The following is a 13,638-nucleotide window of genomic DNA, read 5'->3' as shown; positions in this document are numbered from 1 at the left end:
TTTGTCGTCATTGTTTTGAGACGGAGCCTCTCTCTGTTGCCAAGGCTGAAGTGCAGTGGGCGACCTTGGCTCACTGTAACCTCTACCTCCACCTCCCAGGTTCAAGTAATTCTCCTGCCTCAGCTTCTGAAGTAGCTGGGATTACAGGCACACAGTACCACACCCGTCTAACTTTTGTATTTTTAGTAGAGATGGGGTTTCACCATGTTGGCTAGACTGGTTTCCAACTCCTGACCTCAGGTGATCCTCCCACCTCCACCTCCCAAAGTGTTGGGATTACAGGACCACCACACCTGGTCTAAACCTGTTTTTCTCAATTGGCTCTTTCCTTTTAAGGTGTGTGTGTGTGTGTGTGTTTGTGTGTGTGTGTGTGTATACATATGTATATTTCCTTGTAAGATATGAGTGTGTGTATATATGTATATATATGTATATGTATATATATGTGTATATACGTGTACACATACATACATATATACACATACATATCTTAAAAAGAAATATACATATATATACATATACACACACATATATGTATATATGTGTATGTGTGTATAGTCAAATAAAAAAATGTTTGCCCATCTAATTCTCAATAAGCAACATTTAAATAAAAACATAATCACTTTCATGATTTATTTACTTAAAATATTGTGATATGTATCATGAATACAGAAAAATATATAGTATTAACATGGACAATTAAAAAAATAACATACATATGTATGTACCCATCATTCAGATTAAGAAATAGTATATTGCTCCAGGCATGGTGGCTCACACCTGTAATCCCAGCACTTTAGGAGGCCAAGGTGGGTGGATCACCTGAGGTCAGGAGTTCAAGACCAGCCTGGACAACACAGTTAAATCCCATCTCTACTAAAAATACAAAAATTAGCCAATTGCGGTGGATTACACCACAATTGGTTAATTACAGGGATTATATGCCTGTAATCGCAGCTACTCAGAAGGCTGGGGCCAGGCACCGTGGCTCACGCCTGTAATCCCAGCACTTTGGGAGGCCGAGGCGGGTGGATCACGAGGTCAAGAGATCGAGACCATCCTGGTCAACATGGTGAAACCCCGTCTCTACTAAAAATACAAAAAATTAGCTGGGCATCGTGGCACGTGCCTGTAATCCCAGCTACTCAGATGGCTGAGGCAGGAGAATTGCCTGAACTCAGGAGGCGGAGGTTGCGGTGAGCCGAGATCGCGCCATTGCACTCCAGCCTGGGTAACAAGAGCGAAACTACGTCTCAAAAAAAATTAAAAAAAAAAAAAAAAGCAGGCTGAGGCAGGAGAATCACTTATACCTGGGAGGCAAAGATTGCAGTGAGCCGAGATCACGCTGCGCCATTGCATTGCAGCCAGGGCAACAGAGCAAGATTTCATCTAAAAAAAAAAAAAGGAAGAGCTCCGTGCCAACCTCCCTCCTCATGCGGTGGAGGCTGCCGGGGTCCTAGCCGGTTTCGGCGGGAGCGGCGGCCGCAACATGGCAGAGACCGCAGCCGGAGTGGGCCGCTTCAAGGCCAACTATGTTGTGGAGTGCAAAATCGAACCTTTCTACAAGGGTGGAAAAGCACAGCTGGACCAGACTGGCCAGCACCTCTTCTGTGTCTGTGGCACCAGAGTCAACATTCTGGAGGTGGCCTCCGGGGCCGTGCTGCAGAGTCTGGAGCAGGAAGACCAGGAGGATATCACTGCCTTCGATCTCAGTCCTGACGATGAGGTGCTGGTGACAGCCAGCCGGGCATTGCTGCTGGCTCAGTGGGCCTGGCGAGAGGGCAGCTTTACCCGCCTTTGGAAGGCGATACACACAGCCCCTGTGGCCCCCATGACCTTCGACCCCACCGCCACGCTGCTAGCCATGGGTGGCTGTGACGGGGCTGTGCGCGTCTGGGACACTGTGCGGCACTATGGGACACACCATTTACGAGGCTCGTCCAGTGTTGTGCACCTGGTGGCCTTCCACCCAGACCCCACACGCCTGCTGCTCTCCTCGGCCGCAGAAGCACTGCAGGATCCGTCGTGCCTGGCTGTGCTGACTGCCCACTACAGCACTGTCACCTCACTGGCTTTCAGTGCCGACGGCCACACTATGCTCAGCTCCGGCTGTGACAAGATCTGTATCATCTGGGACCTTCAGAGCCACCAGGCCACGAGGACTGTGCTGGTGTTTGAGAACGTGGAGACCGCTGTGCTGTTGCCAGAGGAGCTGGCATCTGAGCTGGGTATGAAGTCCCCAGGCCTGCACTTCCTGACAGCTGGCGACCAAGGCACTCTGCGCGTGTGGGAGGCAGCTTCTGGGCAGTGTGTGTACACGCAGGCCCGGCCGCCGGGCCCTGGGCGGGAGCTGACCCACTGCACCCTGGCCCGCACCGCCGGCCTGCTCCTCAGCGCCACTGCCGACCATGACCTGCTGCTCTACGAGGCTCACTCCCCGCGGCTGCAGAAACAGTGCACTGGCTATAGTGAGGAGGTCCTGGATGCCCGGTTTCTTGGGTCTCAGGACTCCCACATCAGCGTGGCCTCCAATAGCCCCTGCCTGACAGTGTTTGAGCTACAGACATCAGCCTGCCAGATCCTCCATGGCCACAGGGATATCGTTCTGGCTCTGGACGTGTTCCGGAAGGGGTGGCTCTTTGCCAGCTGTGCCAAGGATCAGAGTGTCCGAATCTGGAGGATGAACAAGGCTGGCCAGGTGGTCTGCATGACTCAGGGTTCCGGCCATATGCACAGTGTCGGCACCATCTGCTGCTCTAGGCTGAAGGAGCCCTTCCTGGTGACGGGCAGCCAGGACTGCACTGTGAAGCTGTGGCCTCCTCCCAAAGCCCTGCTGTCTAAGAACACAGCCCCAGACAGTGGCCCTGTCCTCCTGCAGGCCCAGAACACTCAGCGTTGCCACGATAAGGATATCAACAGCGTGGCCACTGCCCCCAACGACAAGCTGTTGGCCACGGGCTCATAGGAACGCATGGCCAAGCTCTGGGCCCTGTCACAGTGCCAGCTGCTGGGTGCCTTCTCAGGCCACCGGCACGGCCTCTGGTGTGTCCAGTTCTCTCCCACGGACCAGGTGCCGGCCACAGCCTCAGCTGACGGCACCATCAAGCTCTGGGCGCTCTAGGACTTCAGCTGTCTCAAGACATTTGAGGGACACGATGCTTCCATGCTGAAGGTGGCCTTTGTGAGCTGGGGCACACAGCTGCTGTCCAGCGGCTCAGATGGCCTTGTGAAGCTCTGGACCATCAAGAACAACGAGTGTGTGCAGACGCTGGATGCCCACGATGACAAGGCCTGGGGGCCGCACCACAGCCAGCTGGATGACCGCACCCTCACTGGCGCCAGCGACTCCCAAGTCATCCTCTGGAAGGATGTGACCAAGGAGGAGCAGGCCGAGGAGCAGGCGGAGAAGCAGGCCAGGCAGGAGGAGCAGGCCAGGCAGGAGGAGCAGGCGGAGAAGCAGGCCAGGCAGGAGAAGCAGGCCAGGCAGGAGGAGCAGGCGGAGAAGCAGGCCAGGCAGGAGAAGCAGGCCAGGCAGGAGGAGCAGGCCAGGCAGGAGGAGCAGGCGGAGAAGCAGGCCAGGCAGGAGGAGCAGGCGGAGAAGCAGGCCAGGCAGGAGGAGCAGGCGGAGAAGCAGGCCAGGCAGGAGGAGCAGGCGGAGAAGCAGGCCAGGCAGGAGGAGCAGGCCGAGGAGCAGGCCAGGCAGGAGGAGCAGGCGGAGAAGCAGGCCAGGCAGGAGGAGCAGGCCGAGGAGCAGGCCAGGCAGGAGGAGCAGGCCGAGGAGCAGGCCAGGCAGGAGGAGCAGGCCGAGGAGCAGGCCAGGCAGGAGGAGCAGGCAGTCAGCCAACAAGAGCTGGACAACCTGCTGCATGAGAAGCGGTACCTGCGGGCGCTGGGCCTGGCCATCTCCCCGGATCAGCCCCACACTGTGCTGACCGTCATCCAGGCCATTCGGAGGGACCCTGAGGCCTGTGAGAAGCTGGAAGCCACCGTGCTCCGACCGAGGCGAGACCAGAAAGAGGCCCTGCTGTGCTTCTGCGTCACGTGGAACACCAACTCGCGCAACTGCCACGAGGCCCAGGCCATGCTGGGTGTGCTCCTGCGGCACGAGGCCCCCGAGGAGCTGCTGGCCTATGAAGGCGTGTGTGCAGCACTTGAGGCCCTGCTGCCCTACACTGAGCGGCACTTTCAGCGGCTCAGCCGGACACTCCAGGCCGCCACCTTGTTGGACTCCTAGCCAGCTGCTTCTCTCTCCAGTCCATCGGAACCCCCTGGGGAACCCATAAAGGCGCACTCACCTAAAAGAAAGAAAGAAAGAAAGAGAGAGAGAGAGAGAAAGAAAGAAATAGAATATTGGAGTAACATATTGGATTGGAGAAACCCTCCCCAGTCGCATCTCTCTTCCTCCCCAAAGATAAACATTACTCTGATCTTTGTGTTAATCAGTGCCTTGTTTTAATGTATAGACTTGTCACCCATGTATGTATCCCTAAATAATATATTCCTTAGTTTGAAAAAAGAGGAAAGAAGAGTGGCAAGCACCTATGTTCCTGTGTGAGCAAAGGGCGATTGGTGTCACTATCAGATAAAGCCTTTCAGGAGAAAAGAGACTGATCATAATCTGGCTTTAGGTTCCGGGAGAGTGAATAAACAGTCTTTTTTAGGGAAGTCGGTGGGCAGGAGCCGTCGGGAGTCCTGGAGAGCCTAGAACTCACCAGACATTGAGCACCCGGACCAGATACTGGATTTTTGGTAAAAATATGGTCAGAGAGATTGGACTGCCCCGTGTTTTCTGCTTCTAAACCCATCATAGCTGCCTCCCGTTCTCAGGAGTAAGTCAAACCAGAAACCTGTGGGGTGAATCAGCAAACGTTGAGGGAGAACAGGAACTTCACAAGCAAAGTACGGAAAAGAGTCTGAACATGGCTCATGGGAAATTCTGTCTTCAGCTCAAAAGAAGATAAATGACAGCAGGGATCTTGGCGATGACGGCACTCACTCAGTTTGTTTCTTGAGTCTCACGGCTCCAATCTGGACTGCTTGCCTTCTGTGTCTAGTCTGCAACTGTCAGTCTGGAATCTACTACTTGGGAATGGCCACCTCTACCCTGGTGCTTCTTTTTCATCACCCACATTTTGTCTTTGCTGGTTTCTCGATGAGCAGTTTCTCCGGTAGCTTATTTCTTAAGTAAAGTGGGTGGCAATATTTTTTGAGAGATGTACATCTGAAAATTATAATTGCCTAGCAGTATGGAGACAAGGAGATGGCCTAGGGATATAACTGCTTTTCAAACAGTTTTGACCTGGCCAGCGTGGTGACTCACACCTGCAATTCCAGCACTTTGGGAGGCTGAAGTGGGCTGATCACCTGAGGTCAAGAGTTTGAGACCAGCCTGGCCATTTGTATCTTTCCGTCTCATCACTTCTATCACCAGCAGTCCTTCAACCTCAACTAGATTTACAAACATTTAATCCTAACACTATTCACTGGCCTTCACACTCTTAGGACCTTGTTTTGCTCTTCACCTTGCTTGGAGTCCAGGGGCAATCACCATTGCCAAACCCTTGCATCCATGTTTATCTCCCTTGCTTCTCTTGTGACTTAGTATACTTGCCTGGTAAAATCAACCTTAGGCTGGGTGCAGGGGCTCACATCTGTAACCCCAGCACTCGGGAGGGCCAAAGCGGGAGGATCAGTTGAGGCCAGGAATTAAGACCAGTCTGTGTAACATAGGGAGACCCAGTCTCTACAAAACACAAACAAAATCCCCCCAAACCCAAAAAAACTAGCTGAGTGGTGGCACGGGCCTGTGGCCCCAGGTACTTGGGAGGCTGAGGTGGATCACTGGAGTCCAGAAGGTTAAGACCTCAGTGAGCAGTCATCTTGCTGCTGCACTCCAACTTAGAGAGTAACCCTTTCTCAAGAAACCCTCCAAAACTCCTAATTAAATCCAGCTGTGTCCATTCTGTGTTTGCATTTGTGCAACTAAACACACAATTGTGTGGGCCAGCTTCACTTTATTTTTTGAGTTATAATGGATTTTATTTATTTGAAATAAGGAAAGTTACGAGAATAGTACAAAGGTTTCCCATAAAACCTTTACTCAATTATTAACATTTTCGTGTTTGCTTTACTTATTATTCTCTCTCTTGGCACATCACGTTTTTTCTGAAGCATTTCGCAGGGATCCAGCCCTCCATCACCCAAGGGTGTTCCGTGTTCGGTGGTGACAAAGGAATGAGGAAAAGGCAGATTAAGAGTGCAAAGAGTGGGACTGGCGGCCACCACTTATTACAGGAGGAGACAGTGAAGGCCCTGAGCTCTGATTATCCACACTGCTTACTGATTACAATCACGCTGATCTACAGGGTTGGGGTGGAGTGATGGAGTGAATCAGTGAGCTGGAACTGGTGTGTCATTCTAGGGACTGATAACAGTGGCAGTTTGGGAATTTCACAAAACAAGAACGTGTGATTATCTTTAGCTTATTGTCTGTGTGCAGCTGGTGGAATACCGACCTTGCAAGGAGCCTGCAAGCCTGGCTACGTCATAGTGCTACGAAGGGGTTTTACGTCCTTGAGCACAATGTTTATGGTGACAGAACCGACGTCACCCTGCACCAGATCATGAGGCATGGAGACGCCTTCCTCCTGCGCCCTCCTGCGGCTTGTTCCTTGTTTATGTGTCACTCAGAACCAGTTTATGTAGGCATCTGTCAGTCCTTTCTCCTCTGCTGCTTTTCCCAACACGTGTGAGTGAGCTGGATCAAATATATCAGTGTATAAAGTCCTATGTCACTTACCAACTGGGATACGTTTTGAGAAATGAGTCATTAGGCAATTTTACTGTTGCGCCAACATCATAGAATGTACTTACGGAAACCTAGATGGTAGATCCTACTGAAGTGTTGTTGTCTGGGGTAATACCCGAGGCTCATTGTCCCGGGGCCGTGGAAAACTAGGACGTGGACAAACCAGTGTGAGGTTCAGAGCAGAAGTTTAATAGGCTAAAGAAAGAGAAAAGATGTCTCTGCTACAGAAAGAGGGGTGCCCGAGAATATGCGTTGCTGCTTCCACGGTGAAATGCAGAAAGTTGTACAGATGAGCTTGAGGAGGTGGTATCTGATTCACATAGGGCACAAGAGACTGGTCGGGCCAGGTGTCCATTTGCATAGCATGTGAGGAACTGTTTAGGACTAGGTGTGCTGTTTGCACAGCTTACGAAGAAGGTGGCTGCCCCACCCGTATCTTTGATTATGCAGATGGTTCTCTGCCTGGCCAGGCACCACGTTGCCTGCCTCTTTACACGTGATGACAAAGAAAAGGGAAAATGGAGCCTCTGTGTTGAACATGCCTGGCTTCCACGTAGCCCTTTTCTATTGGCACAGTGGCTGGCATTCACTTGTGCAAGCTCTTCTGCTTGTTTATCTTGGCAGCTTGATTTTTCAGGCTGTTCTTTGTTAGAAAAGAAAAGATTTGGGGGCTGCTTTTTGTTAAAAGGGAAATTCTGCCGAGGACTCTTTTACCCTTACTATCTGCCTAAATTCTGTCTCCTGTATTACCACTACACACCTAGGCTATATGGAATAGTCGTCTATTCCTCCTGAGCTATAAACCTGGATAGCGCGTTAGCATGCTGAATACTGAAGACAACTGTAACACAACGAGAAGGATTTCTGTACCCAAACATACGAAAGGTACAGTAAAAACACTGTATTATAATCTTATGGGACCACTGTTTTCTTGTGGTTCACTGTTGAATGCAGTGACTGACACATTGTTATGTAGTGCATGACTGCACTTTCTAAAACAAAAACATCCCCATACTTAACCATAGTATAATTATGAAAAAAAAAAAAAAACCACAGAAAATTGGCTGGGCGCAGTGGCTCATGCCTGTAATCCAAGCACTTTGGGAGGCCAAGGTACGTGGATCACCTGAGGTTAGCAGTTGCAGACCAGCCTGACCAGTAGAAATCCCATCTTGATTAAAATATAAAAATTAGCCAGGCGTGGTTGCGTGCACCTGGGACTACTTGAGCGTCCGAGACAGGAGAAGTCCTTGAAACCAAGAGGCGGAGGTTGCAGTGAGCTGAGATCATGCCACAGACTGAGGAGCAGAAGGAAAACAAAGTGAAGGAAAATGAACAGAATCCACAGGACCTGTAAGACACTACCAAGTTGACCAACATATACAAAATGGGAATTCCAGAAGGAGAGAAGAAAGAAAGGATATGTGAAGAAATAATGGCCTGAAAAAAATGAGGAAACTCTTTACACATTGATATATAAAGATCTACAAGAAATTTTGTCAAAGGAAGTAAGGTGCAAGACTTACATAGGGCCAAAGACGCATGCTCTGAATCTAACTGTGAGGAACAAGACAAAGTGAAAATGAGGGATATCACCTGAACTCTTCAAAAATGTCAAGCTCATAAAAGGCAAAGAAAGACTGAAGTACTGGCCGGGCACAGCCATTGCACTCCAGCCTGGGCAACAGAGCAAGACTCTGTCTCAAAAACCAAAAGCAGGAAATTAACACTGAGTCAATACTATCATCGAACCTACACTTTATTCAGAGTTTTCCAGTTGTCCCAGTAATGTTCTTTATAATAAAAACAACAACAACAAAAAAGTTTCTGAGTCTGGGCATGGTGGCTCATGCCTGTAATCCCAGCAATTTGGGAGGCCAAGGTGGACGGATCACAAGGTCAGGAGTTCGAGCCCAGCCTGGCCAACATGGTAAAACCCTGTCTTTATGGAAAATACAAAAAATTAGTCTGTTGTGATGACCTGCACCTCTAATCCCAGCTTCTTGGGAGGCTGAGGCAGGAGAATTGATTGAACCTGGGAGGTGGAGGTTGCACTGAGCCGAGATAGCCCTACTGAGACTCCATCTCAAAGAAAAAAGAGTTTCTGATTCAGGATCCAAGACAAAATCACACATTGTATTTAGCTGTTACAGGTCTTTAGTGTTCTTTAGCATGAAACAATACTTCAGTCATTCTTTCTTTCTTTTTTCTCAAGACAGAGTCTTGCTCTGTTGCCCAGGCTGGAGTGCAATGGCTGTGCCCGGCCAGTACTTCAGTCTTTCTTTGCCTTTTATGAGCTTGACATTTTTGAAGAGTTCAGGTGATATCCCTCATTTTCACTTTGTCTGGTTCCTCACAGTTAGATTCAGAGCATGCGTCTTTGGCCCTATGTAAGTCTTGCACCTTACTTCCTTTGACAAAATTTCTTGTAGATCTTTATATATCAATGTGTAAAGAGTTTCCTCATTTTTTTAAGGCCATTATTTCTTCACATCTCCTTTCTTTCTTCTCTCCTTCTGGAATTCCCATTTTGTATATGTTGGTCAACTTGGTAGTGTCTTACAGGTCCTGTGGATTCTGTTCATTTTTCTTCACTCTTTTTTTCTTTCTTCTCCTCAGGCTGAATAATCTTAATTGACCAACTTTCAAGTTGCTGATTCTTTCCTCTGTCTGCTCAAGTCTATTTGACTTACTCTAGTGAATTTCTCATTTCAGGTATTGTATTTTTCAACTCCAGAGTTTCTACGTGGTTCATTTGTCATTTCTATCTTTTTATTGATATTCTTTATTTGGTGAGACATTGTTCCCATGGGTTCTCTTTTGAATTTGGTTTCTTTTAGCTCTTGGAGCATATTTGAAATAGTTGATTTAAAGTTTTGTCTGCCTAATGCTCAGGCTTCGTTAGGGATTGTTTCTATTATTTTTCCCTGTATATGGGTGAAACGTTCTTGTTTCTTTGCATACCTTATAATTTTTTTGTTGAAAACTGGACATTTTGAATATTATAATGCAGCAACTTTGTTTTCTTTTGTTTTGGGGTTTTTTTTTTTTTGAGACAGAGTCTCACTCTGTTGCCCAGGCTGGAGTGCAGTGGTGCAATCTTGATTCATTGCAGCCTCTGCCTCCCCAGTTCAAGACAGTCTCATGCCTCAGCCTCATGCATAGCTGAGACTACAGGCACTCACCACCATGCCTGGCTAATTTTTTTATTTTTAGTAGAGACAGGGTTTCGCCATGTTGGCCAGGCTGGTCTTGAACTCCTGATCTCAGGTGACTCACCTATACCTCAGCCTCCCAAAGTGCTGGGATTATAGGCGTGACCCATTGCACCCAGCATAATGCAGCAATTTTGAAAAGCAGGTTGTATCCCTCCCCAGGGTTTATTGTTGCTGCTTATTTTAATCTTTATTTGTGGTTTGTTAGTATCTTTTATAAACTACATTTCTATATTATGGTAAAACATATACAAAATAACATTTACCATTTTATCCATTTTCAGTATGGTTCAGTGACATTAGGTGCATTTATACTGTATAATCATCACATCTCCAGAACTTTTTCATCACCCCAAACTGAAACTTTGAACCCGTTAAATAAAGCCCCATTCTGTCCTCCTCATTGCCCCTGGAAACCACCATTCTACTTTCTTTTTTTTGAGACAGAGTCTCTGTCACCCAGGCGAGAGTGCAGTGGCATGATCTCGGCTCACTGTAACCTCGGACTCCTAGGTTCAAGCAATTCTTCTGCCTCAGCCCCCTCCAGTAGCTGGGATGACAGGCATGGGTCACCACGCCCAGCTAATTTTTGTACTTTTTAGTAGAGATGGGGTTTCACTATGTTGGTCAGGCTGGTCTCGAACTTCTGACCTCAAGTGATCCACCTGCCTTGGCCTCCCAAAGTGCTGGGATTACAGGCATGAGCCACTGCACCCAGCTTCATTCTACTTTCTTTCTCTGTGAATTTGACTATTCTAGGTACATCATACACGTTGAACTACTTTTGTAAAATTTATATTTTTTGTTATATGTGGCCTAATAAGTCTCTGTTCTGTCAGATTAGAAAAAAATAAAAACAGAAGAAGAAAAATCCATACAGAAATTAAGAATTATCTTCTAGTCTTACAGATGAGCTTTCTGTGTGTGTTGGGTATGCCTGTTAACACCCAGCTGGGCGGTTTATATCTCTGCCTTAGCTGAGCAGAAAGTCAGCCAGAAGTGGAAGTTTAGGGTCTTCTTTCTTTCTTTCTTTCTTTCTTTTTTTGAGACGGAGTTTCGCTCTTGTTACCCAGGCTGGAGTGCAATGGCGCGATCTCCACTCACTGCAACCTCCACCTCCTGGGTTCAGGCAATTCTCCTGCCTCAGTCTCCTGAGTAGCTGGGATTACAGGCACGCGCCACCATGCCCAGCTAATTTTTTGTATTTTTAGTAGAGACGGGGTTTCACCATGTTGACCAGGATGGTCTCAATCTCTTGACCTCGTGATCCACCCGCCTCGGCCTCCCAAAGTGCTGGGATTACAGGCGTGAGCCACCGCACCCGGCCAGTTTAGGGCCTTCTTAGGTCTTTTTTGAGCATGCTCCCAGCTCTGGGCATGGGTGTGGCCTTTTGGATTCCCAGGAATTTGTGAGAGTTTTTAAAGCCCTTGTATCCCAATGATTTCCATTTTCCAGGTATTCCTATTAAACTTTCCAGATTGTCTATCGTTTGCCTTGACTGTTATCCCTTGCCCCAAGTGATACTGATAATCTATTTGCCTTCAAATGCTTTCAATAAATATTCTACCTGCCTCTCCACCAACATCCCCCCACCAACGCCTGCCCAAGACAGGTGTCCTAACCTTGGGAGAATTCTGAGATAAAATAAGGCAAACAGGTCCTGTAAACAGAGCCACCAAACAGGACAAAGTAAACAGATACCAATTCTTCCAGAATGAGGTCAGTACTGCTGCCTCTGATGCTAGGAGTCAGTACCAGGAATGCGGGCTATTGTAGAGTGGGGGATGGTACCAGGGTGAGTTAAAATAAAATGTCACGGCCAGGCGCGGTGGCTCACACCTGTAATCCCAGCACTTTGGGAGGCCAACGCAGGTGGATGACAAGGTCAGGAGTTCAAGACCAGCCTGATCAAGATGGTAAAACCCCATCTCTACTAAAAATACAAAATATTAGCTGGGCATGGTGGTGGGCACTTGTAATCCCAAGATACTTGGGAGGCTGAGGCAGAGAATTGTTTGAACCCAGGAGGTGGGGGTTGCAGTGAACCGAGATCGCACCACTTCACTCCAGCGTGGGTGACAGAGTGAGACTCCGTCTCAAATAAGTAAATAAATAAATAGTAACTGAAATGTCACAAAAGTCTCTTAATGAGACTCGGCTGTTTTTTCTTAACGAGCATTCCCCCGATTGTGATAAGGTTTTGGAGACATTCTGGAGTTCTGAATAAATTGTTTCTAACAGCTCTTGCCACCCTATTTGCTGCTTTTGTGGATGTACAGATTTTTGAAGTTCCCTCCTCTGCCATTTGTGTTGATGTTGCTCCTCCTCATTCTTTTTAAAATTATTATGAAACTGCAGAGAATTTTAAATTCCAATGGATGGACGTATGTTATTTAACCAGTCCTCGATTGATGATGATTTGTTTTCAATTTTTACTACTACAAACTGTTCTTCTAGGAATAACTTTGCACATTATTTTGCATGTGTGCGGTTAAATCTGTTGGAAAAATCGTAGCAGTTGGTATCGCTGCATCTCATAGCTTTTGTAGCTATTGCCGAATTGGCTATATTACTTCACACCTCCATTATGAGAGGAATCCTGTATCACAGTCTTGTCAACAAATTTAGAATGCATTTTCAAATTTCTGTACTTCTGTCAATCTAATAAGTGAAAACAGTATTTCTGTGTGTTTTTAATTTCTAGGTTATTCTGAATGAAACTGAGGATCATATATATATATATATATATATATATATATATATATATATATACATTTTTTTTTTTTTGAGATGGGGTTTTGCTCTTGTTGCCCAGGTTGGAGTGTAATGGCATGATCTCAGCTCACCACAACCTCTGCCTCCCGGGTTCAAGTGATCCTCCTGCCTCAGCATCCCGAGTAGCTGGAATTAAGGGAGTCCACCATCATGCCCAGCTAATTTTTGTATTTTTAGTAAGACACAGTTTCACTGTGTTGGCCATGCTAGTCTTGAACTCCTGACCTCATGATCCACCCTCCTTAGCCTCCCAAAGTGCTGGGATTACAGATGTGAGCCACCACACCTGGCCAGATCTTTTATATTTTTAAGAGACACTTGTATTTCCTTTCCCATGAACTTTCTGACCTATACCTTCGCAGTTTTTAACTTGACTGTGGTTTCTCCATAGGGATTTCTGGGAGCTGTTTACATATTAGTGTGATCTCACTTGAAATACATGACCATTAATCTCTTAATTAAGCATTCCTCTGATTGTGGTAAACGGGGATTTCTGGGAGCTGTTTATATAATAGTGTGATCTCACTTGAAATACATGACCATTAGTCTCAATCAGGCACTTGTGTTGCCCAGCAATGCTACTGCTTTACCGTTTTCCTAAAACGTCAGTCAGTCACTCCCCTGTGCTCCTAAGTGTCCTTTCTCTCCTTTCTCTTCGAACTTCCAACAACTTGTCTTCCATGTTCCCTTTTACCTTCTGCTCTATGTCACTGCAAAACATATCAACGCTCTTCAGCCAAGTCCAGGAGAACCATAGCTGCAGCTGGACAACATTGCATTTATTGACTCACTGCAATGAGGGTGAGAGAACACCGTGGGAAACCAGGAGGACAGCTCAGC

The 13,638-nt window shown here is 47.4% G+C and overlaps 1 protein-coding gene across 1 annotated transcript; it reads left to right on the top strand.

Moving 5' to 3' along the window:
• Positions 1-1,435: 1,435 nt before the first annotated feature.
• Positions 1,436-4,262, top strand: LOC100391647 (transducin beta-like protein 3). Its single transcript, XM_078350181.1, is given in 2 exon segments — positions 1,436-3,388; positions 3,803-4,262. Coding segments are annotated over 2 exon segments (2,331 nt in total). The 5' UTR covers positions 1,436-1,489; the 3' UTR covers positions 4,235-4,262.
• The last annotated feature ends 9,376 nt before the right edge of the window (positions 4,263-13,638 follow it).

This window comes from Callithrix jacchus, chromosome 15 (assembly GCF_049354715.1).
Source record: "Callithrix jacchus isolate 240 chromosome 15, calJac240_pri, whole genome shotgun sequence".
Lineage (NCBI taxonomy): Eukaryota > Metazoa > Chordata > Mammalia > Primates > Cebidae > Callithrix > Callithrix jacchus.
The sequence above is the reverse complement of the archived record's forward strand: the minus strand, read 5'-3'. Positions and strand labels throughout refer to the sequence as shown.